This window comes from Barbus barbus, assembly GCF_936440315.1.
Source record: "Barbus barbus genome assembly, chromosome: 7".
Lineage (NCBI taxonomy): Eukaryota > Metazoa > Chordata > Actinopteri > Cypriniformes > Cyprinidae > Barbus > Barbus barbus.
In genome coordinates, this window is record NC_136735.1 from 2368823 (window position 1) to 2394671 (window position 25849).

At 38.8% G+C, this 25849-nt stretch overlaps 1 protein-coding gene across 1 annotated transcript; it reads left to right on the plus strand.

Annotated features, from left to right (window-relative positions):
* Positions 1-4115: 4115 nt before the first annotated feature.
* LOC306872901 (deoxynucleoside triphosphate triphosphohydrolase SAMHD1-like) lies at positions 4116-23901 on the plus strand. Its single transcript, XM_079421818.1, has 15 exons — positions 4116-4330; positions 5481-5575; positions 7502-7662; positions 7897-8012; positions 10209-10280; positions 10459-10490; positions 13221-13364; positions 14266-14366; positions 16085-16193; positions 20085-20176; positions 20355-20467; positions 22229-22365; positions 22450-22542; positions 22618-22722; positions 23492-23901. The coding sequence occupies exons 1-15, from the start codon at positions 4243-4245 to the stop codon at positions 23666-23668; spliced, it is 1635 nt and encodes a 544-aa protein (XP_079277944.1). The 5' UTR covers positions 4116-4242; the 3' UTR covers positions 23669-23901.
* Positions 23902-25849: the final 1948 nt, after the last annotated feature.

Here is a 25849-nt window from a genome sequence, read left to right on the forward strand (position 1 = left end):
TGATCAGTTTGTGATTAGTATCTTTCATTTATTCATTCAGGAGAAGTCTGTTGAATCAGAGTTTGGAGATGTTGCATAGGGCCTCCTTACACCATTTCATAAGTACATGCGGCATGATGCCGGGACACAAAGTAAAAGGTATCTTTTCCATGTTAATCATCAGAGTTGTTTGTTGTTGAAAATCTACCTTTTTAATTGTTGTGTTATCCTTTATAGCCATTTGCCAACCTAGACATGTGTTTTAATGTGTATCACCATCGGTCTGGTTTCAGGAACAGGAGTACAGCCTACTGACAAACAATAAAACAATATTACTTCCTTTTAGATAAACATTACAGTGTTGTCTTTGTTATGTTACATCATCATGCATGAGCTAGGATGTGTGAAATGTCATAATGTTCAGCTATGCCTCATGTTAGTGTTTTAATACCAAGTACACTCATACCAAAAACGTTTGTTTTTAATCTTAATGTCTATGATTCATGTTTATGTAATACTGTAAGAAAATAGAAACATAAAGCAATAGTTCACCCAAGAAATGTCCCCAACCCGTATAGATTTATTTGTTCTGCTGAACATAATATATATATATATATATATATACATGTGTGTGTGTGTGTGTGTGTGTGTGTGTGTGTGTTTTACATATTGCCATACATCAGCTTTTCATATGGAGCAGCCTGGATCTGTGTGATGTCAAATGGCCAAGAATCCGTGAACAGTTTTAGAAAGGGGTTTATCTGAGAAAGGGGTTATGATTTATTGATTTATCAGGATAAAAAAAAAAAAGTATCACACTGCCAAGATATATTTCAGCTGCTTTATGTGACTGAACACACAGTATGAATGATAATTAAACTTACCATGGGAACTATATCAGAATATGTAAGTAGCATCTGTCACTATTTGCAGTTAGTGCAAACCTTTTAACAAATGCAACCAAAGTTGAAAAGACTAAATTCTCAACTTGTGCTGATTATAGACAACATAAATGCCACTGATATCCACATATACTAGTGTTTTTAGTGTTTGTTTTTCAAATACTTGTTTTAAATCTTATGATTGCCCATTTTAAAATTACATTTCCATGTATGTAAAAGACATATTTAACTAAACAAATACAGATTGAGCTGTATATTCTGTAAATGTGGTACGAAAGAGTGAATACAATCTGTGTGATGTTTTCTGAAAAAAGTGACAGCGGTTATACATTCACACAAATTCATGACAACTGCACTATCTGGAAGGAATCTGATTGTTCAGTGCAAAATGAGTCTCTCCTGAAATGATGACTGGTGTAATGATTATCTCAGCAACATTTATAAAGCAGTTAACCATGAGAGACTATTGAATCACAATCAGTTCAGCTGTATGAAGACGATCGTCTCTGTAGTCCAATAAAAACCTGCATCATTCAGCTTGACTCTCAATACTCTGTCATTACATTTACCACTTTACAAATCTACCTCAACAGACAAAAACAGCATATCAGATATTCACAAGTGCTCCTCTAAATCACAAGCACACACACTCAAGATTTTTATTTATCAATTTATTTTGTGGAATCTTTGGCTCCAGATTGCAGGATATTTATATAAATGTGTTTGTTTAAAGAATTTGGACAATCTAACAATCATAAAAAACAATAATGTAAAGCAGCATTTCAGACATGTTTCTGAGACTGTCGCTGGATTATTTCAGACAGAGAAGAGATTGAAACAGATGCGTGACATGAGAGAAATTATGGACCTCAAACTTGTCCAGCAGCTCACTTTTATATTTACATAATAATCATACATTTCCATTAAGCAACACCAATACAAACAACAGTCATTCCTCCAACATTTGATTAATAAAATAAATATTTGCATTGCATGCTGTTTGACTGTCAAAGCTGCTGAGCAGGTCAGTGTAGGGAAATGTGTGTCTGTTGAGGAAATCTTTAGGTTTAGGTTTAGAGAAGGTGAGGAAACTGGCCCAGTACAAGATATACTTGAGTTTACATCTCCCATGCATGTCTGTCTTCTCTCTTTCACTTTCATTACATTTTTTAATGTTTTTTTTTTTTTTACCTGCTTTTCTGTGATTTCTCAAGGTTGTATTTTTTTGGTACTGCTTTTGACATTTTTTGCCATTACACTTGTCTGTCCATTATGTTTTTCTTTACGACTATTGTAATTATCTTTTTATTGGAATAAGTCAATCTAATATAAATCGGTTTCAGATGTTTCAAAATGTGACTGCCAGATTTTGACTGGCACCCAGAAACCTGATCATATCACTCCTGTATTGTGCTCTTTCCTTTGGCTGCTGTCAGCTACAGAAATTATTTTAAAATTGTAGTTTTTGTTTTTAAAGCTCTGAACAGATCAGCTCCTAAATATCTCTGTGAACTTTTAAACCCAAATACATCTGTTACATCTCTGAGGTCTTCTGAACAACGATTGTTGATGGTCCTGTAATTTAGAAAACGTTAAGAGGTGACCGTGGTTTTTCAGTTGTTGAGCCAAAACTGTGGAATAGTCTCCCAGTTTCCCTCAGAATAGTTTTCTCAGAATCTGAATTTTAAATCTAAGTTAAAAGTCAATCTTTTTTTCCCAGGCATATAACTGTTCCTAAAGTTTGAGGTTTAATCACTTATAGATGTTTTGATGTACTCCTCTCTCTCAATGCATTGTATGGTTCTGTCCAGCACACTGGTTGTTTTTACTGATGTTTTTATTGTGCTTTATAAATGATATTATATATCTCCGCACCACGGGGAGATGGTGGGCTGGACTCTGGGTCTGGAGTAGATCTGGCGAGATCATCCTCAGGAGAGACGGTGAGGGGCGATCTGTTTCATGCCAGAGCTCACTCCACGAAGGCGACAAAATCCTCTCGAGGACCATCTTCGGACGACAGCGCTCTGCACGCAGTGTTCAGGCTTGCACGTCGTTCGGGTAGCTGGTGGCGTTAGCTAACAACAGGAACAGTCTTGTATGGTCCTCCAGAGATCGGTTCTGTGTAACTGTTTTGGTCAGTTCTTCTGTCACAATACACAGGAACACAGAACGAGTAGACACGGAGATAGCTTCAAATAACAGTCTTTAATGACTCAAAAAGGCAAGGGATGTCTGTAGACACACAAAGATGACAATTAAGAACCAACAAGGAAACATAGAAAGGACTGCACATAATATACTAACCTAGACTAGGGGCAGACAGGTGTGGGAATCAACTAATAATCAGACTAATCAGACAGGGGAGAAACTGGGTCACGAACACATGGGGAGCAAAAAAACAACAAAAACAGTTCATAATCCTGACAATGTGTAGGTTAAGGGATCTACAAATCTAAATAGTGTATTGTTAAAATGATAAAAGTGCATAGACACAAATATATTTATGATCAGGGGTGGACTGGGGCCAAAAAGTGGCCCTGGACCTTTTGGCACAGAGCGGCCCACCAAACCCGATCCGCAACACACCAAACCATAAATGAGTGGCATATTCTTGACATTATAATTGGTCTTTTCTGGTGTATATGACAAATAGTAAATAATTTTAAATAATTTTTACGAGGGACAGTTTACTATCACTAAAGTTAAATACCAATATTATCAGTCCATATGACACGATGCTCCGGTATCGTCTAGAAGACTGGAATAGTGCAGAATGTGGACTGTTTTTATGGGTCCTTTCTATCGGTCATAAACAGTATTGGTCCTTTTGCAGGAGCTTTGGAGCCGCTGCACTGAGCCGGAGCACGCTATATTAATTATTATTATTATTATTTTTGAATGAAGTGGACCGCGCGGGCCATTAGTCTGGGCCGATAGAAGGATATATGTATATTTACTAATAATATGTTTTTATATATGTTACGCAAAGAGCCGGCCCACATTGTACAACGTCCCATGGAAAACTCGCTGTGCTCCAGATGGCCAGTCCACCACTGTTTATGATATAAAGGATTTGTAAATATTTTGTTTATTTATTCATTTTTTAAAAAAAATATCTGATAATGTTTATGTTTTAAACATTTCAATACATCCAAATTGTACGTTTCAGTATCAATCAAAACAAATGTAACAGGTGCACATTTAAACAATGAAACCAGGCTGGTCTGACACACCCTCATGATGACAAGACTTCCCTGAACATGTATTCCAGCGAGCTGAGCTGCTGGCTCTGTGAAATCTCTAAGCAGATAGACAGACCTAGTCTTTAACTACCCACAAAAATAAAATAAAAGAGAGAATGCCTCGATCTGAACAAACCAGAAAAACGCTCTCTGATTACAGGAGAAGTCTCCAAGATCTAAAAAAGTCCTATGAAGCAAGTGAAGGTAAGGGAGGACAGATATGTTGTGTGTGAATGTAAATGCAATGTTCATTCATGTTTAGAGTAATTTTCTGTTTTCAAAATAGGCTACAGGAAATTTGATTACCTAAAAATGAAGCAACACATTATATCCAGTCTTTCAACTCATGTATAGACAGTAAACCTGATAGGATAGAAAGGATAGAAAGACAGCCTACTGTATTCAAAGACAAAAATCCACCCACAGGAACTACGTCAGAGGGACATAACCAGAACATCATCTGCTTGAGTTCTTAAAACTAGTCCCACTGCTTGAATATCAATATAGACTAAATTTAGTAGGAAGAATTTATATTAGCAGTAAAATGAACACCGATATAAGCTGCACTTGTCTTTTCCTGTACATATTTACCATAAATTCAATGATAAAAATGTTTGCTTGGGTTTGCAAACTAAGTATAACTGAAATTATTTAAACTATATATATATATATATATATTCTGTATATATGCACACAGGGTTACTTTGGAAATGTAATAGGTTACAGATTACAAGTTACCCTGTTTAAAATGTAATAAGTAGTGTGACTATTTCAATTACTTTATTAAAGTATTAAAGTAGCTGATTACATTCAATTACTTCTTGATTACTTTTCTAAATTTTTAACAAGCGTTTTCAAATGTTAATCATTTTGAAAATTTCAAGTCCTTGCATAGCTATAACAGGAAACACCGGCATCTAACAATGCCTTGGAAAAAAAAAATTAAATAAAAAATTTTTTTTAATCTAAAAAAAAAAAAAGCATATGAATAAACCTAAATAGGAAATAAAACAGATATCGAATAAGCCTATTTTGTGTCCTAAACTGAAACATTAGTGTCTCATATTTTAGAGCAGTCAATGCGATTTGGGAAAGAAATCAATCATATTATGTGTGTGGAAATATTCAGATGTAACCCACTTTGTAATTATTAACATTTTCATAAGTAACTGTAACTTAATTACCCATTTTTTCTCAGTAACTGTAACAGATTACTGTCACATTTAGTTTGTAATGAAACTACGTAATTAACTACGTAACTAGTTACTCCCCAACACTGTGTATATATATATATATATATATAAATACCTGTATATACATTGCACTGAGGATATCAAATATCATTCCTTTCCAGAGCCTGAGAAACAGCAGTTATGGGAGATCATCAAGGATGAATTGCAGGACATCCTGAAGAAATACTCCTTAGACTTCTCAAAAGAACAAATGAAGGTAAAAAATAAAATAAAATAGAAAATTGTGTGATATTTCTGATGATGGTGTCATTTTACTTTTCACTTCCATGAAGAAACATCTAAGTATATTGTTGTGCAGTCAACAGTTTTAATTCTCCAGATTATAATTCTTTAAAAAAATCTAGGAATGGGGCCATATACATTTGCACACATTTATCTAGATCAACTTTTCTTTGGTTGTGAATGTAATGCTTGCTGCTGCATAATGGTGCTTCATAGTTGTGTCCAATGGTTCTACATGTTTCATGTCCGTGCTATAATGGCTTTCTTTCATGCTGTAGACCAAGAAAAATTCAGCTGATTTACAGTTGAGACACGGGTTTTCACAAAAACAAAATAAATGATAAAATGATAAACCTCACAATTGAGCCTTTAAACCATTTTTAAAAGAAAGGGATGAGTCAGAAGTATAAATTGTCATTTATTAAAAATGTGATTATGTGGGTGAATTCTTGCATTGGTCTGAACAAAAACTTCAGATGGGATTATTGAAAATGCACATTCCTCTGTCCCTAAGAATGCCAGCAATATAGCGGTAATGGCTGTAAACAAAGCAGTGCTCATAAACACTACTTCATCAGATAAAATGAAAATGTCATTGAAGCTTTTCTGAAGACATCGATTCCCTTCAGAGATTCATTCATACAAAAACTTGAAATAGTAAGAAGAGAAAAGTGTGAAAAAATATAGCACGTATTGATGAAGAAAGTCCACTGATGAGTTACCACTGGAAGCCTATGTGCCTGGGCTCAGCCCAATTGCATACACATCCGGCAAGCCCTTGGCTTTTGGGGGCCCAAGGCGGTCACCTACCTTTGCCTAATGGGTAAGTCCGCCTCTGGTCAGTGTGTAAAAGTTTCCTCCATTCATATACAAAAGGAGGAATCATTTCATGTGGAGGAAACCATTCATGAAAAAAAACAAAAAATGAAATATGTTGCTACAACAACAAGACAAATTCTTCAAAATAAGGGAATAAGGAAAAATAGGGGGCTGCAAAAGGGCAGTTTGGTCCCACTTCATATTAGGTGGGCTTAACTACTATGTACTTACATTGAAAATAATAATTTGATACAATGCACTTATTGTGTACATACATGTTTTTACATTGAACTTATATATTTAAAAATTACCTATATGTAATTACATCTGTAATTAATTTCTGTAATGACATTTATAATTACACTGTTGACCCATCCCTTACACCTTAACCCACCTTAAACCTACCCATACCACCAAACCTGTCCCTAACCTTACCCATATCCCACCTCAATAGCAGCAAAAGTGTTTTGAAATACAATATAACCACAATATGTATTGTACTTATTTTTTATGTAAGTACATAGTAGTTAAGGCCACCTAATATAAAGTGTGACCGGCAGTTTTACTGTATATAGTGTGTGTACCGCCTTCCCACGATTTGGTGTATTACAAGAATAATGGAGTTACATAAACACTGTAAGTTTGATACATTAGTCGGTGTACACAGTGTTTGGTCATACACAATTACATAACTTGCCCACTGCAGCACCGCCCCCACTTTTGTTTTGCTTTTTATAGAAATAAAAATAATTTAGTTCAGTTGGGAAACGTACACTAGAATGTAAGATGTGCTCCCTTTACACAGAGTGCACATGATCGCAAAAGTGAAAGTGAACAGTGAGAACTCATTCAAAAGCTATTTCAAAAGTAGAACACACACGTTGCGGGAGCAAGATTAGGAAAACAGTCCCATGCAGGACACTAGAGCAGAGTTTTGTTCCTGAATGAACCAAATCAGCCAATGAATCATTGGGAATCAGTTCAGCAAATGATTCAATGACTCACTCATAAACCCAGCTAACAGGGAACATTCTCAGAACTGTGTACATCGAGTCACAAATTCATGTTATCTATCCTGTAGATTTTCAATGACCCTATTCATGGACACATGGAGCTGCACCCCCTGCTGGTGAAGATCATCGACACTCGTCAGTTTCAGAGACTCAGACACATTAAACAGCTGGGAGGAACATACCTGGTGTATCCGGGGGCTTCTCACAATCGCTTTGAACACTCTCTTGGGTGAGACTGAATTATTTGCAGAGCTGAAATTAAGTTAATAATTTAAGATGTTAAGATAATATTCAAAATTAAATAAAATAATAATTAATAATAATAATAATAAACATAATGCATGTTAATTCATGTAATGAATAACAGTCACATGACATACAAGTAAAAAAAATAATAATAATGATAGTATTTTTCAGCTAGATTCAGTGTTTTGGATTTTGATATGATGTTTGGATGTGTTAGTGTTGCGTATTTAGCAGGACGTCTGGTGAAAGTTCTTCATAACAATCAGCCAGAGCTCAAAATTACCAAACAGGATTTCCTGTGTGTTCAGATCGCTGGCCTGTGTCATGACTTGGGTGAGTAGTGCTATTATTTATTTTTTAACTATTCATACCAGAATCTTCATCTCTTATTGTTGTTTTGTTGTTGTTGTTTTTTTTGTCTGAAAGTGCTGTTTAAAAGTTAAATTGATTTATATTAAATTAAATTTAATTAACATAGATTTAAAAGAGTCATAGCTTAAAATTATAAGAATGACTACTAACAAATATTAAGAACACATTTAATTTAATATTGTTTTTGTATTTGTAATGGGGCCGAGTTCACCCAAACCTTCATCAAATTCAGCTCAGATTTATGTTGACCTTACCTAAACAGTACAGTAACAGTTACAGTAACAGTTATTACTAAAAAATTAATAGTTTTGTGTGCTTAAAAACATAGGCCTATTTATCTTAATGTAACGATTAACCACGAGCCGCTTGAAAATTGATTCAAATATGTAACGATTCAAATCGGTTGAGATGCCAAAGAAATTGCGATTCAATTAGGGGTAGGAGTTTATATCAATGTATGTCTGTGGGAAACTTACAGTCTTTAGAAAAGTTTAGATGGTATTTTTTCTTTTCATCTTGCCTCTGTATAATACCATATTATAGCGGAAACCAAGGAAACGCTTAAAGCGCCACCTGCTGGCAGAGACTGAGGGCCAATTCCAAACGGCTCTTTTGCGCCCCTGAAGGGCACTTCGGGAAGGGGACGCCATTTGTAGGGACGTTCCAAACGAAAGTGAACAACTTAATCCCTTCACGAAGGGCCCTTCCAGAAGTCTGTTAGCGAAGGGAACATGCGATGGTCACTTCATGGAAGTTATTTCCGTTTGTGGTCATGTGATCTTCAGTTAAGAGATCTTGCGATGCATTTTAAAGCAAAGTTGGGGTTTATTTTGACTCTACATACAAACGTAAGTAGAATAAGCTAATTATTTTTTCTTTATTTTCATATGATACAAAATATTGTCGTCAGTGAAAGAAATATGATTTAAGACTGTATTGTAAGCAAGTTTCATTTGAAAAAAGTTTAATAGTAAATAAGACACAACTAAACAGTATTTGAATAAAATAATAACAATAAAAATAAATATGTATTTGCAACAACTGTTGGAGAGCTGAATGCTGCACGGACACGCAGCGTTGTCAAGGTAACATTTTGTCAATCATTCCCTTCATCAAGCGAGTTCCAAACGCTTATAAGAGACAGTAATACCCTACATAAACCCTTCAAAGAACACACTTCAAGGGCTTTGTCCATCGAAGGGACTAGGGCATAAGGATGCTCACTTCCGCTTGGAAATCGTCCTGAATCTGCATCTTATTCAGCTCGTCTGCCGTTTCATTTCATGCAGATATTTTTTTTTATGTATACAGTAGTTTCACAAAACTGAAATCAGACCACTCTGTTTTGCTTCAAATCTAATTTAGATTAAAAACTGCTCATGTTGCATGAATGCAGCATCTTTGTTTTGATCATGATTCAAATGCAGTGGTTGCCTCTAATTTTAAATGGAAAGAGCACAGACAAAGCCTTATTTTGTTTATATGAAGAGATTTATTTTATTGTGCTACTTATTTATTTGATTTGGAGCTTGTTCTAAAATTTCTATTTAGTTTTGTTATTTACATTTACATTATATTTACATTTTGTTATTTAGCAGAGGCTTTTATCCAAAACGGCTTACAAATGAAGAGAAAAGAAGCAATCAAAACCAACAAAAGAGCAATAATATGCAAGTGCTATATTAGCATATTATTATAGTTATATTTCACTTTCAGAAAGAAACGTGCTGCATTTTGTTCAAGAAATAATAAAATTACACATTTAATTTATAATTTGTCTTAAATCTCATTTTGTAAAAAAATTAATAAAAAAAATCGTCACTCGAATCAAATCGTTAGTTGAGTGAATCGTTACATCCCTAATCTTAACACCTATTTGGAGCTTAACTTGAAAGGGTCACTGACCACCAATTGTTTTTCAGTTACTTCTTTATTATTGGCTGTTTGATATTTTTGTTTAATGTAGATCCACAAAAGGGACAGGCAGGACAGGAACAGAGTTTTGGCCCAAAACCAGAATCCTGTTTCACTTATAAATTTGAAAAACAAGAAGATATTGTTGGTTTCAAACTGTAATTATTACTTTTTCTATTCAGGTTTAAAGAGACATAAGATAGATCAAAATGCTGTAAATGTACATTTTCTATTTATTTTTAGGTCATGGTCCGTTTTCTCATGTATTTGATGGTCTGGTTATTCCTGAAGCCAAAAGGATTAAAAAATTAAGAGGTAAGTGCCAGTGTGACATGAAATCTAATCAGAAGGATCTGCGGACATACAAGTTTCTTCTCATATTGTTACATTAGGACATGCAGAACTTAAATTATGTATCTTGTAAATGTGCCTAATATAGTTTGGTAATGTATAAAATATGACTTTCAACCTGAGAGCTGCTTCTTTTTCTTAGGCCTGTTTGATGACATCCCTGAAAAGTGGAAGGTGAGCGCAAACACATTGCTCACAATGCAACTGGCTCTACATTAGGGATGTGCATCTCCATAACTGAGGCCGATGCAATACGCATCTTGATGTATACACAGCAAAAAATCCAGGGTGAAATTAACTCTCCTGGGAGTACATGTGAGACCACACTCAAGAGTGTGAAAGTGTTAAAATAAGAGTGTTAAATTAACACTGAAGCAGAGTTAAAGTTAATGAGTTAATTAAGAGATTCATTGAGTGGTGATTGACCATTATTGAAGACACCAGATGTTAACGAGCAGAATCACCAAAGAAGAAAATCACAATTTCTGTGTCACCATTATAATGGTCAGTGTTTGCTTTAGTTGGGCTCTTGACCCTTACATTATTAATGTTAGATTTTGTTTGGATACTGTAACTGAGTTACAGCAGAGAGACAAACAAAAAGAAAAAAGAGGTCATGTGATGTTGGTAATGTTATTACATAACGATCATTTGATCTATATTGCCAAACTCATTCAGAATCTAAAACAGTCAGATTTACCTTGTTGATTATACAAATCCTGTGATTCTGCAGTATTTAATAATAAAAAGGGGTCCTTGAAAGTTGTTCTAGTAATTAAAAAAAAAAGAAAATTCGTGTTTTAGACACACACAGATATCAAGAATCAGTGTATGAATCTCAACAACGGTGACAAACAGCATAAACAGATCAACTCTAAACATTAGAAAACAAGCTACTAAAAGTCACATAAAACAAATATATATAATAATGGTAAGAATAAAGGAAATTACTAAGAAAATTCAGCTAATAATTTATTCACGCCGCAATGCATCATGGGAGCCATGGATGAAATTGATTTGTGGCACCCAGAATGCACTGCAACATGCTTTTTTGATTGTCACCGTTGTTGAGATTCACAGGTTGATTCTTGATGTTTGGGTGTCTAAATATTAGACTCTTTTCAAAGATTTTTGAACAAACAACTTTAAGAAATCCCTCGGCTTGTATTGAAAATGCTGTTAATCCTATGCTAACGAATCACAAGACTGCTATAATCAACAATGATCTAAATCAGAGATTTGGCTCTGAAAGAGTTCAGAGATTTAAGAAAAACAATACACACACATATATGTGCATATATTTTTTTTCCTTTTTCTCTTTGCTTGTCTGTCTGACTGTTATAATTCTGTTATAACAGCAAAGCAAAATCTAACTTTAAAAATATAAGGCTCAAGAGCACAACTAAAGCAAACACTGATCACTATAATGGTGACATAAAAGTTGTGATTTTCTTCTTTGGTGATTGTGCTCGTTAACATCAGGTGTCTTCAATAATGGTCAATCACCACTCAATGAATCTCTTAATTACCTCATTAACTTTAACTCTGCTTCAGTGTTAATTTAACACTCTTATTTTAACACTTTCACACTCTTGAGTGTGGTCTCACATGTACTCCCAGGAGAGTTAATTTCACTCTGGATTTTTTGCTGTGTAGCCAATGATACGATACATTGAAGATACATATGAAGCAGCTAGCGAAACAATTCACCTCTATTACGATGCAGTGCGTTTACATTTCGATTCGATTCAACACAATGCGATTCGATGCAATACGATGCAATGGAAAAAATATGATCGCTTTTATTTCTTTGGTTCAGACAGATAGCAAATCATAAATTAACTTGTGTCTTCTGACTTCTAACAAGTTTACCAAATAGGCCAGGCTTATTTCAGTTAGTCTGGCTCACTGTCAAATGATTTGGTTCCATAAAGCAAATTTAACAAAGATCAACCTCAGTCACTGTGGCTACTTCTGCTGGAAAGCTAACCTGGTTCAGGACAGGCAAACTGTCAGGCTAAGCTGAGCTCCTCTAACACTGAACAATAGGAACGCAATGATATTACCACTGACTCTCTCTCATACTATCATAGCCATGCAGTCTTTCTGTCTGGTAACAGCTGTACCTTTTATAGTTAGAACAGATAGCATTAGAACATTACTATCTAACATTGCTCTTTAAAGAAATTAACAATCACTAAACTAAAAGTTAAAATCACTTAATTAAAACTACATTTTAACTGCTATAAGAAACACACATTAAATCATCTGAGCTTATAGTAATTAGGACTGTATTAGCTTACATTTTATTTATCCATTACAATAGTCCCTTTACAGTTACCGCTATCATAAAATGATATTTGACTCAGAATTATTGCACTCCGTATGTTTAGTGCGCATGCGTGTAGCAGCGCTCGTCCACTCGCTAAGCCCGACAGCAAAATGGATATATTTGCGTGACTTTCTAACATTTATAGATGAAAAATATGCTCGTGACGTCCGTTATGCACTGAGGAAAACACAACGTCTCAAATGCATTAAACAGCACAAATATATTCGCTGTTTGCCATGCTGGATCGATTTGATGCATGATCAACATTAAGGGCTGATTAAGAATAAGCGTGCACAAATTAGTTAGATTGTGTGAATTTACATTGTCGATTATAACCGCTTTAGCCCCGATTGATTTGTTAGGTTATTTCTAGTCAGGTTTTGGACTTTAATCCCTGCTTTTCCTCAGGTCTCTATAGTGTTTTTGTGATTCGTCATATTCACGCGCAGCGGTGACGAGAGAACGCGCACTTTTTAAACTGATGCATCTCATCGTTAACTTTTTTTGTTGGGAATCTTCCCATCCCTACTCTACATATGTTTATGTATTTATCTCCATGTATTTACCAACAGCATGAGCAGATGTCAGTTCAGATGTTCGATGATATTGTGAAGCTTCTGAAGGATGAGAATGAAGACGTGTTGAAGGAGTATGGACTGAATGATAAAGACGTCACCTTCATTAAAGAGTTAATCGAAGGAGCAAAAACTTCAGAGGTACATATTGATACTCCAGCTGTTTATGATGTGTTAATAAACTTGACACTTCACTATAATGAGGTCTGAAATTCTGACCTCATTATAGTGAAGCTGAGGTCTATATTTTAAATGGTAAGTCGGGTCCGGGTCAGGTATCAATCTATTACTTCGGGTCCCGGGTCTGTTTAGCATTGTGTGTAATACCTGAGAACACCGCACCCGCCAGAGATCAGTGTCAGTCACTTTGCGTGTGTTTTGTAACTTGCAGTTTGTAAAATTAGGATGAGAAAAATGTGAGCGGAAAAATAAAGTGGAAACAAAAATGTAAATACGTATTACCTCAGCCGCCAGAAACAGTAATTATCGATTACTTTGTTAGTGATGTGAAAGAAAAAAAAAGCTGAAACAAAACAGCAGAGACGCACCTGTTATTGAACCCCACACAGTAAAGTGTAACGCACTTCTTGTTCTGTGAGTTTTTTAAATAATTGCTCAGAGTCTTTATTACCACCAACAACTATTTATTGTTAGGGTAAATGCAACAGTCGAAGCTGACTCGAGATGAAAAAACAAAAACTGCGAAGTTGCATTAGTCATCCGACACCGACCGTGACAGCAAGTAGACCTTTAAAGTTGGAATAATGAGTGGATTAAGAAGGTTCTTTCAGTCGGCAAGAGAGAGGAACAATAACATTGATGGACATTTATTGGCAAGGAGGACTGTGTTAACTTTCGAATAATTGTCGGGTCCGGGTAGTAGATTTAAGGCATTTCTAGGGTCTGCACGGGTCCAGGTCCTGCTTTCAAATAAAACAAGAGTCAGGGTTGGTTCTGTGCAGCTTCACTTCTTTGGGTTCGGGTGCGGATTTTTGGACCCGTGAAGACCTGAATTACTTACAGCCTTTTGTTTTCTGTTCAGTGGACATACGAGGGCAGAGATGAAGACAAATCCTTCCTGTATGAGATTGTGGCAAATAAACAGAACGGCATCGATGTGGACAAATGGGACTATTTCGCACGGTAAATACTAGACATTTTACTCAGATGCAAGAGCCGTTGATGTCATGTGACTAATGTCTCTAGAGCTGCAGGTAAATGGCAATACGTCACAGATGGCCAGAGGTGGAAAGTCCAGGGGTCAGAAAGTAAAAGTCCTGCCATATGTTTATTCCACCCATGAACTCAGCAGCTGATTTCACCAGAGGAGGAACCAAGTCATTCCTTTCAAGTCACAAGCAAGTCTCAAGTCATATCCCAAGTCCTCAAAGAGTTAAAGTTAATGAGATAATTAAGTGACTAATTAAATGATGATTGAGCATTAGTGATGAACACCTGCTGTTATTGAGAATTACAGAGAATCAGATGTTGATGTTTTATTGGTTAAAATGATGTCACCATCATGGAGATCAGTGTTTGCTTTAGTTGGCCTCTTGACTCCTGTGTTAGTTATCTCTGTAGTAATGCATGTGGTGTTGTAAAGCTGAGAAGTCAGTGCTGAACAGTGATCAGCTAGTTACCATGAGCTGGTTTGATTATATCCAAATAGCTTCTGTGTTTTTGTTTAATTTGTATGTTTAGGTTTTGCATAACCAACCCTGTGACCCTACTGCACGCAACCAATGTGTTTATCTAATAGTTACAGTAAATTAATTTTAAATCTATGTAATGCATATACAAATTTGAACTCCAGTACTTTTTAGACACTTACAGACATCAAGAACCAGTATATGAATCTCAAAAATGGTGACAATCAACAAAATGCTTCAACAAAAACTCCCATCATGCAATGCAGTATGAATAATTATTGTCACCACTGTTGAGGATCAGTGGTAAACAGGATTTTATTTTCAATATTGAAGCATTGTGGTGGTATTTTCTTAATATGATTTTTTTTTTCTTTTCTTCAATTGTCAAATGTAGTTAAAAAACTAAAGCAAGAGAGATTTAAACCAAAAACGTTTCGCCATCAGAAGCATAGGACAATCTGCTACTTCAAGGTTTGATTAAACATTACATAAATGTTTGCTGTGAAACAATATTGCAATTACTTAGAAGCATTTTTTTTAATTAATAAAAGGCTCAAGAGCCCAACTAAAGCAAACACTGACCACAATTATGGTGGCAATTTGTTTTTATTTTTTTTATTTTTTCTTCCAGCTGATTTCCTCCAAGGCCGTGGCTGAAGTCAGTTGTAGTTCTTGTGTTTCTCTTTTCCTCAGTGATGTTAATTTTTAACATCAGGTGTTCATCACTAATGCACAATCATCTTTTAATTAGTCACTTAATTATCTCATTATCTTTAACTCTTTGAGGACTTGGGATTTGACTTGAGACTTGAAAGGAATGTCTTGGTTCCTCCTCTGGTGAAATCAGCTGCTAAATTCATGGGTGGAATAAACATATGGCAGGACTTTTACTCTTTGGCTCCTGGACTTTCCACCTCTGCAGATGGCAGACACATGTAAGACCATTACACACTTTAAGAGCTAAAAAAAAAAAACTGGTGTAATACTATTAGTGATGTCTTTACTTTAACCATGTCTTAGTATCTTGTCACAATAGCTTGTGAATAAAGAAAAAAGGTGAAATAATCTTTTTTATTTAATATTTAAAGTTTTTATTTAACCTTTTATTTTGTAGGCACCCATGGAATAGCAAAAACAGAACCAATCTGGCATAAAGATGATCCCATTATTTATGCATCCACTGTGTTTTCATTTTTAATGTTTATTTGACAGAGACTGTCATCATCTGGGCATTCGAAACAGTTTTGACCATCAGCGTCTGCTGAAGTTTGCTCGAGTCTGTGAAGTGAACGGAAGAAATCACATCTGCTTCAGAGATAAGGTGCCTCATACAGTGATCACACATTATTATTACAAACCAAACACACACACTGTATGTATGGCATATAGTATATTAATATATTCAAAATGTGTCTATACTCTGTTTTGTAGTTTTAACTCTGATATTCTTCACCACGACAGACCGGTACATCGACCGCATTACTGCAGAAGATGCACCGATCCGTCTGTCAATCTCCCGTTCCATCCTTCCCTCACTCGTGAACAAAACCCCAAGATACTTAAACTCCTCCACTTGAGGCAGGAACTCTCCACCAACCTGAAGTGGGCAAACCACCCTTTTCCGACTGAGGACCATGGCCTCGGATTTGGAGGTGCTGATTCTCATCCCAGCCGCTTCACACTCGGCTGCAAACCGTCCCAGTGCCTGCTGAAGGTCCTGGCTTGATGAAGCCAACACGACAACGTCATCTGCAAAAAGCAGAGACGAAATCGTGTGGTCACCAAACCTGACACCCTCCGGCCCCTGGCTGCGCCTAGAAATTCTGTCCATAAAACTTATGAACAGAACCGGCGACAAAGGGCAGCCCTGCCGGAGTCCAACATGCACCGGGAACAAGTCTGACTTACTGCCGGCAATGCGAACCAAGCTCCTGCTTCGGTCATACAGGGACCGGACAGCCCTTAGTAAAGGACCCCGGACCCCATACTCCCGGAGAACCCTCCACAGGCCGCCGCGAGGGACACAGTCGAATGCCTTCTCCAAATCCACAAAACACATGTGGACTGGTTGGGCAAACTCCCATGAACCCTCCAGCACCCTGTAGAGGGTATAGAGCTGGTCCAGTGTTCCACGGCCCGGACGAAAACCACACTGTTCCTCCTGAATCCGAGGTTCTACTATCTGCCGTATTCTCCTCTCCAGTACCCTGGCATAGACTTTCCCAGGGAGGCTGAGAAGTGTAATCCCCCTGTAGTTGGAACACACCCTCCGGTCCCCCTTCTTAAAAAGAGGGACCACCACCCCGGTCTGCCACCCCAGAGGCACTGTCCCCGACCGCCACGCGATGCTGCAGAGGCGTGTCAGCCAAGACAGCCCCACAACATCCAGAGACTTGAGGTACTCAGGGCGGATCTCATCCACCCCCGGTGCCCTGCCACCGAGGAGTTTCTTGACTACCTCGGTGACTTCAGCTTGGGTGATGGACGAGTCCACCTCTGAGCCCTCAGCCTCTGCTTCCTCAATGGAAGACGTGACGGCGGGATTGAGGAGATCCTCAAAGTATTCCTTCCACCGTCCAACGATATCCCCAGTCGAGGTCAGCAGCTCCCCACCTCTACTGTAAACAGCGTTGGTAGGGCACTGCTTCCCTCTCCTGAGGCGCCGGACGGTTTGCCAGAATCTCTTCGAGGCCAGCCGATAGTCCTTCTCCATGGCCTCACCGAACTCCTCCCAGGCCCGAGTTTTTGCCCCCACAACCACCCGGGCTGCAGTTCGCTTGGCCTGTCGGTACCCGTCAGCTGCCTCAGGAGTCCCACAAGCCAGCCAGGCCCGATAGGACTCCTTCTTCAGCTTGACGGCATCCCTTACTTCCGGTGTCCACCACCTGGTTCGGGGATTGCCGCCTCGACAGGCACCGGAGACCTTACGACCACAGCTCCGAGCGGCCGCTTCGACAATGGAGGTGGAGAACATGGTCCACTCGGACTCAATATCTCCAGCCTCCCTCGGGATCCGGTCGAAGCTCTGCCGGAGGTGGGAGTTGAAGATCTCTCTGACAGGAGACTCGGCCAAACGTTCCCAGCAGACCCTCACAGTACGCTTGGGTCTGCCAAGTCTGTCCAGCTTCCTCCCCCGCCATTGGATCCAACTCACCACCAGGTGGTGATCAGTTGACAGCTCCGCCCCTCTCTTTACCCGAGTGTCCAAGACATACGGCCGCAGGTCAGATGAAACGACCACAAAGTCGATCATCGACCTACGGCCTAGGGTGTCCTGGTGCCACGTGCACTGGTGGACACCCTTATGCTTGAACATGGTGTTCGTTATGGACAAACTGTAACTAGCACAGAAGTCCAATAACTGAACACCACTCGGGTTCAGATCAGGGGGGCCGTTCCTCCCAATCACGCCCCTCCAGGTGTCACTGTCGCTACCCACGTGGGCATTGAAGTCCCCCAGTAGAACGACGGAGTCCCTGGTTGGAGTACTTTCCAGCACCCCTCCCAGAGACCCCAAGAAGGCCGGGTACTCTGCACTGCCGTTCGGCCCGTAGGCACACACGACAGTGAGAGACCTATCCCCTACCCGTAGGCGCAGGGAAACGACCCTCTCGTTCACCGGGGTGAACTCCAACACATTGCGGCTGAGCTGGGGGGCTATAAGCAAACCCACACCAGCCCGCCGCCTCTCACCATGGGCAACTCCAGAGTGGTGAAGAGTCCATCCTCTCTCGAGGAGTGTGGTTCCAGAGCCCAAGCCGTGCGTAGAGGTGATCCCGACTATCTCTAGTCGGAACCTCTCAACCTCATGCACAATCTCAGGCTCCTTCCCCGCCAGCGAGGTGACATTCCACGTCCCTAGAGCTAGCTTCTGTGTCCAGGGATCGGGTCGTCGAGGCCCCCGCCTTCGACTGCTGCCCGATCCTCTTTGCACCGGCCCCTTACGGTCCCTCCTGTAGGTGGTGAGCCCACGGGAAGGCGGCCCCACGTCGCTCCTTCGGGCTGAGCCCGGCCGGACCCCATGGGGGGAGGCCCGGCCACCAGGCGCTCGCATACGAGCCCCAACCCCGGGCCTGGCTCCAGGGTGGGGCCCCGGCTGCGCCATACCGGGCGACGTCACGGTCCTCTGAATGTTGTCCATCATAAGGGGGTTTTTGAACCGATCTTAGTCTGACCCGTCGCCTAGGACCTGTTTGCCTTGGGAGACCCTACCAGGGGCATATAGCCCCGGACAACATAGCTCCTAGGTTCATTCGGGTACTCAAACCCCTCCACCACGTTAAGGTGGCAGTTCGAGGAGGAGAAGAAAGAGCTGAGCCGCAAGGCGAAGCTCTCGATTTACCGGTCAATCTACGTTCCTACTCTCACCTATGGTCATGAGCTTTGGGTCATGACCGAAAGGACAAGATCCCGGATACAGGCGGCTGAAATGAGCTTTCTCCGCAGGGTGGCTGGGCGATCCCTTAGAGATAGGGTGAGAAGCTCGGTCACTCGGGAGGAGCTCAGAGTAGAGCCGCTGCTCCTTCACATTGAGAGGGGTCAGCTGAGGTGGCTCGGGCATCTGTTCCGGATGCCTCCTGGACGCCTTCCCGGGAAGGTGTTCCGGGCGCGTCCCACTGGGAGGAGACCCCGGGGAAGACCTAGGACACGCTGGAGAGACTATGTCTCCCGGCTGGCCTGGGAACGCCTCGGTGTCCCCCCGGAAGAGCTGGAGGAAGTGTCTAGGGAGAGAGAAGTCTGGGCATCCCTGCTTAGACTGCTGCCCCCGCGACCCGGCCCCGGATAAGCGGAAGAAGATGGATGGATGGATGGAACTCTGATATTATGTCAGACATGCTATATTTAATATGACTTTCAAAGGCAGACTTGAAATTAAAGTATGTTTAAAGGAAGCAAATTATTTACATATTCTCATGTTGTTCTAAACTTGTAATACTTAATCAGATATGATCTGATCATATCAGATCTAATCAGATATGAATACCTCCTTAAAGCAACAACTGCACAGGTTCAGTTTTTACAGTGTAGGCTCCAGAATAACCCTTGACCCCATTGACTTTCATTGTATAGTCAGAAACACTGAGACATTAAATACATTCTTTTGTGTTCAACTTTCCCTTCAAAAATGTGGTGTTTCTTGGGAAATATCTAAAGATGGCATTGCTTTACATCATCTGGATCTCTGACACACTGATGTTTGTCTGTCTAACAGGAGGCTGATAATGTTTATGACATGTTTCGCACCCGATACACTCTCCATCGCCAGGCCTATCAACACAAGATCTGCAACATCATTGAAGACATGTGAGTTTCTCTGTTTGGATTAGTGCTGTTACCTGTGCTGCTGATCGTACAGTATTTAAAATCTTGCATCACTAATTCTTCCTTTCCAGGATATTACACAATTTCAGCAGGAGGTCACTGACTGCACTCCTTATACATGTTTGAAACACTAACTCACATGTTTTTCTGTCTATTGTAGGCTTGCAGAGGCTCTCGTACGAGCTGATCGTGATCTTCATGAAGGGAACCCTGAAGATATGCTGAAGATTTCTGAAGCCATAAAGACAGCAGACGACTACAGCAAACTCACAGGTCAGCAAAAAAACAAAACACACACACACACACACATATACAGGTGCTGGTCATAAAATTAGAATGTCATGAAAAAGTTTATTTATTTCAGTAATACCATTCAAAAAGTGAAACTTGTATATTAGATTCATTCATTACACACAGACTGATATATTTCAACTGTTTATTTCCTTTAATTTTGATGATTATAACTGACAACTAATGAAAGTCCCAAATTCAGTATCTCAGAAAATTAGAATATCAATTAAGACCAATGCAAAAAAAAAGATTTTTAGAAATGTTGGCCAACTGAAAAGTATGAACATGAAAAGTATGAGCATGTACAGCACTCAATATTTAGTTGGGGCTACTTTGGCCTGGATTACTGCAGCAATGCGGCGTGGCATGGAGTCCATCAGTCTGTGGCACTGCTCAGGTGTTATGAGAGCCCATGTTGCTCTGATAGTGGCCTTCAGCTCTCCTGAATTGTTGGGTCTGGCGTATTGCATCTTCCTCTTCACAATACCCCATAGGTTTTCTATGGGGTTAAGGTCAGGCGAGTTTGCTGGCCAATCAAGAACAGGGAGACCATGGTCCTTAAACCAGGTACTGGTAGCTTTGGCAGTGTGTGCAGGTGCCAAGTCCTGTTGGAAAATGAAATCTGAATCTCCATAAAGTTGGTCAGCAGCAGGACGCATGAAGTGCTCTAAAACTTCCTGGTAGACGGCTGCGTTGACCTTGGACCTCAGAAAACACAATGGACCAACACCAGCAGATGACATGGCACCCCAAACCATCAATGACTGTGGAAACTTTACACTGGACCTCAAGCAACGTGGATTATGAGCCTCTCCTCTCTTCCTCCAGACTCTGGGACCTTGATTTCCAAAGGAAATGCACAATTTAGTTTCATCAGAGAACATAACTTTGGACCACTCAGCAGCAGTCCAGTCAAGACGCTTCTGACGCTGTCTCTTGTTCAAGAGTGGCTTGACACAAGGAATGCGACAGCTGAAACCCATGTCTTGCATACGTCTGTGCGTGGTGGTTCTTGAAGCACTGACTCCAGCTGCAGTCCACTCTTTGTGAATCTCCCCCACATTTTTGAATGGGTTTTGTTTCACAATCCTCTCCAGGGTGCGGTTATCCCTATTGCTTGTACACTTTTTTCTACCACATCTTGTCCTTCCCTTCGCCCCTCTATTAATGTGCTTGGACACAGAGCTCTGTGAACAGCCAGCCTCTTTAGCAATGACCTTTTGTGTCTTGCCCTCCTTGTGCAAGGTGTCAATGGTCGTCTTTTGGACAACTGTCAAGTCAGCAGTCTTCCCCATGATTGTGTAGCCTACAGAACTAGACTGAGAGACCATTTAAAGGCTTTTACAGGTGATTTGAGTTAATTAGCTGATTAGAGTGTGGCACCAGGTGTCTTCAATATTGAACATTTTCACAATATTCTAATTTTCTGAGATACTGAATTTGGGACTTTCATTAGTTGTCAGTTATAATCATCAAAATTAAAGGAAATAAACAGTTGAAATATATCAGTCTGTGTGTAATGAATGAATCTAATATACAAGTTTCACTTTTTGAATGGTATTACTGAAATAAATCAACTTTTTCATGATATTCTAATTTTATGACCAGCACCTGTATGTATATATATGGCCATATTATACCAAAATAAACATTCTCTCTATTAAAACTCATGGTAATGTTTCTAAGGACATACCATACATGAAATAACATATATTTTATTGATGATAATGAACCTTCTGTCAGACGAAATCTTTGAGCAGATCTTGTCCTCCACTGCTGACAATCTGAAGAAATCCAGAGACATTTTAAACAGGATCATCAGAAGAAAACTGCCAAAGTTTGTTGGAGAAGCTCGACTGACTGAGAAAAACATCTCAAAGGTTGGTCAGAGGTGAAAAACACACTGGTTTACAGTTTGATTAACCCTCTAAACCTGACAAGCCTTCTCAAATCTGAAATTTCAGGAAGAGCTGACAGAAACATGGAAGGCAGCAGTAGAGACGTACAAACTTACAGACCCGACTGTTTCTCTGAACTCTGAAGATTTACCAGTTTATGTAAGTTATGTTCCAAACACTTCACATCTGCCTTCATATCTTCACAAACTAGATATTTCATCTCTTCTTATTCAGGTGGTTGATCTGGATCATGGCATGAAGGACAAAAACCCCATTGAAAAGGTCTATTTCTACAGCAAGAGGAAACCCAACAAAGCTTTGGCTATTAAAGATTATCAGGTACTCATGACACTTTAACTGTTTTATTTCAGATCATTTAAGTATTTTTCCAAATGAATGTGATCAGCTATGTTTCCATCCATCCATTTTGGGATATCACATAAAAAACACTGGATGGAAACAGCAAGATAACTTCTAAAAATATGCATACAAAACACACATAAAAAAATAAAATAAAAAAAAAGTGCATAAAAATAAGAACACATGCATAAACTATCATGGAGACACATTTACAGAATAAATTCCCTGATTTCTCATCTGAAATGTTCTTTTGGTTATTCTGAAATGCCTGAGCCAAGTCTTTGTCAAAGTGATTCAGTATAATTACCTCCCAGAACTGTTTTAATGAGTGCGTTTCCAAACAGCAGGCGTCTTCCTCCAAAAGCAAGATAACATGACTGCATTGATTGGGTTTCCACTTCGTGCTCTGGGGAGCAAATCATTTATTTTAAAGAATAAAACAGTGGTTTAGCTTCTGCTGCAGCAAATTAGCTTTTTCTTTGTGATGTTAGACATCAGTCTATAAAGGAAGTGAAGATTTTGTTCTTTAGGCTATGTCTCGCTGGATACAGTGCTTTAATTGTAAATTGTTTTATGTGATATTCCAATTTTGCATTATTCACAAATTTGTATGGAAACATCAGTCCTTACCAATTAAAAAAAAAAAAACATTGAACAGAGGCTTGAACTTTGTCTTCTCAGTGTTGGGCTCAGTGAAAGTTATATTGCTAAAATAAAACGTATTGTGTGTCACTTGTCTTATTGTCAGTTGTCCAGTTTCCTGCCAAAGAGGTTTAATGAAGAGCTGGTCAGAGTTTACTACAAACGATCTGATGATCAGGCAGCAGAAGATAAGAAGGAGGAGAAGAAGAAGGTGGAGGAGGCCGAGAAGTGCTTTCAGATGTGGTGTACAGACAATTTTGGACTCAACTACGCAGCTGAATAATTGACATACTGTATAATTCTTCTCTGTGACTGTAACACAACAACAATTTACACAAAAAAAGAACATCAAGAGGTGCACACAGGTCACAAAAGCAGAGCAGTAATGGAAATGAATGAGTGTGAATTATGACAACAAATGTGCTTTTCGGTGTGTTATTGAAATTGACATGTTTGTATCAGCATGTCTCACACTTCAACAATAAAGTCTATCCATTTTATTGGAAGCATACACTGAAAAAAGTGCTTGTCGTTACTCTAAACATTTTATACTTGATCCAACTTAATACATTTTATTTTCTGTCTTTTCATTGAGCTAAAGTGAAATATTTAGTTAATTAAAGCAAAACTAAGATTTGTTGGTGTAATTTAAACTATTTGCTTCAAATATAATGACAATTCTGTGTTCTGTGAAAAACACGTGGTCACTGACATCATCAAAGTTTGGTTTGAGAATTGTTCCCAGCATGCTTTGCTTCACTGAAAAAAGTAATGATGTCATCGTATAGCCTGGAGAAGATGTGGGCAAACTTCTCTAGTATTAATCATTTAACTTTAGATAAGTTTATCTGGTCTGACAAAAATACTGTGGCTTTTGTTTATTTGCTTAGGTCTATATTTATTGTGAAGTGTCCCCACAGTGTTTTATAATTTACATTTACATTTAGTAATTTAGCAGACGCTTTTATCCAAAGTGACTTACAAATGAGGACAATGGAAGCAATCAAAACCAACAAAAGAGCAATGATATGCAAGTGCTATAACAAGCCTCAGTTAGCTTAACGCAGTACACATAGTTTTATAATAAATAAAAATAAAACACATAGAATAGAAAAAGAATAGAGCAGGCTAGTGTTAGAGGCCTTTTTTGCTTTTGTTAATTGTATAATAATAAAAAGAAAACAAATAGATAGAATACAAAAAGATTAGAAAAGGTACTGTTAGTTTTTTTTAACAAGAAGTAAATGAATAGAGTGCAAGTCTAAAGGGGACAAGGTTTTTTTGTTAAGAATAGAGTTAGAAAAGAGAGTGCTAGAGTTAGAGGGACAAATAAAGATGTAAGAGGTGTGTTTTTAGCCAGTTCTTGAAGATGGGTAAGGACTGAGTAGGGCAGGTCATTCTACCAGGAGGGAACATTTAATATAAAAGTCTGTGAAAGTGATTCTGTGCCTCTTTGAGATGAACAATAAAGCTAAGTTCACTTGCAGGACGCAAGTTTCTAGAGGCACATAAGTCTGAAGTACTGCATTTAGGTAAAGGGGTGCAGAGCCAGTGGTGGGTTTGTTGGCAAACATCAATGCCTTGAATTTAATGCGAGCTGTAGGTAGCCAGTGCTAATTGATAAACAAAGGTGTGACGTGTTCTTTTCGGCTAATTAAAGATTAATCTTGCTGCCACATTCTGGATTAATTGTAGAGGTTTGATAGAACTGTCTGGAAGACCTGCCAAGAGAGCATTGCAATAGTTAAGTCTGGACAGAACAAGAGCCTGGAAAAGGAGTTGTGAAGCATGTTCAGAAAGAAAGGGCCTGATCTTCTTGATGTTGAAATAAAGCAGATCTGCAGGAATGGGCAGTTTTAATTGAATTTAGTATGTCTCATACACAGACTAAGGTTTTTGTGCTGGTTTGTACTTTATATTAAGTAAAACACTGTACGCTGTGGTTATACTGCATGTGACCGGAACATTCTAAGATATTTTACAGTGTGAAATATTTGTCACTTTAGAGCAGAATAAGTGTAGATGGAGCAGTGAAAGCCTTGACATTAAATGGATATTATGTACCAAATTCTGCATTGTGGAAAGTTTCAGTCTGTGGACAGATTCTGAAATAAATGAAGATAACACAAGAATATAAGATAATTGAAGTATATTTACTACTGTATTGTACTATTTAATGTTTTTGTATTAGTACAAAACAGATGTTATACATTTTTGGAGGTTAGCTTTGTTTAAGTCTTGTTTTGTTTTGTCAGATTATTCAGAAGGATGAAGCTCAAATAGAGTCCTTAATGAATTGCCATCAGTTGCACGTGTGCCATGATTTTTGGCCTCATCTATACTCTACACGTAATGAAAATGAAAATTAATTTTTTTGCCACTAGGTGCCGCTTTTGGACTCACAAACACTGCTTTAAATTAAATCAACCAATCACCACAAATTAGGAGTAGCTCCAGAGTGCAG

What these genes read in the sequence shown, in the direction of transcription:
- LOC306872901 (XM_079421818.1), top strand. Translation starts at nt 4,243, where the DNA reads ATGCCTCGATCTGAACAAACCAGAAAAACGCTCTCTGATTACAGGAGA. An exon ending in GTCCTATGAAGCAAGTGAAG is followed by an intron (nt 4,331 to 5,480) that starts GTAAGGGAGGAC and finishes ATTCCTTTCCAG; the next exon opens with AGCCTGAGAAACAGCAGTTA. An exon ending in TCTCAAAAGAACAAATGAAG is followed by an intron (nt 5,576 to 7,501) that starts GTAAAAAATAAA and finishes TCTATCCTGTAG; the next exon opens with ATTTTCAATGACCCTATTCA.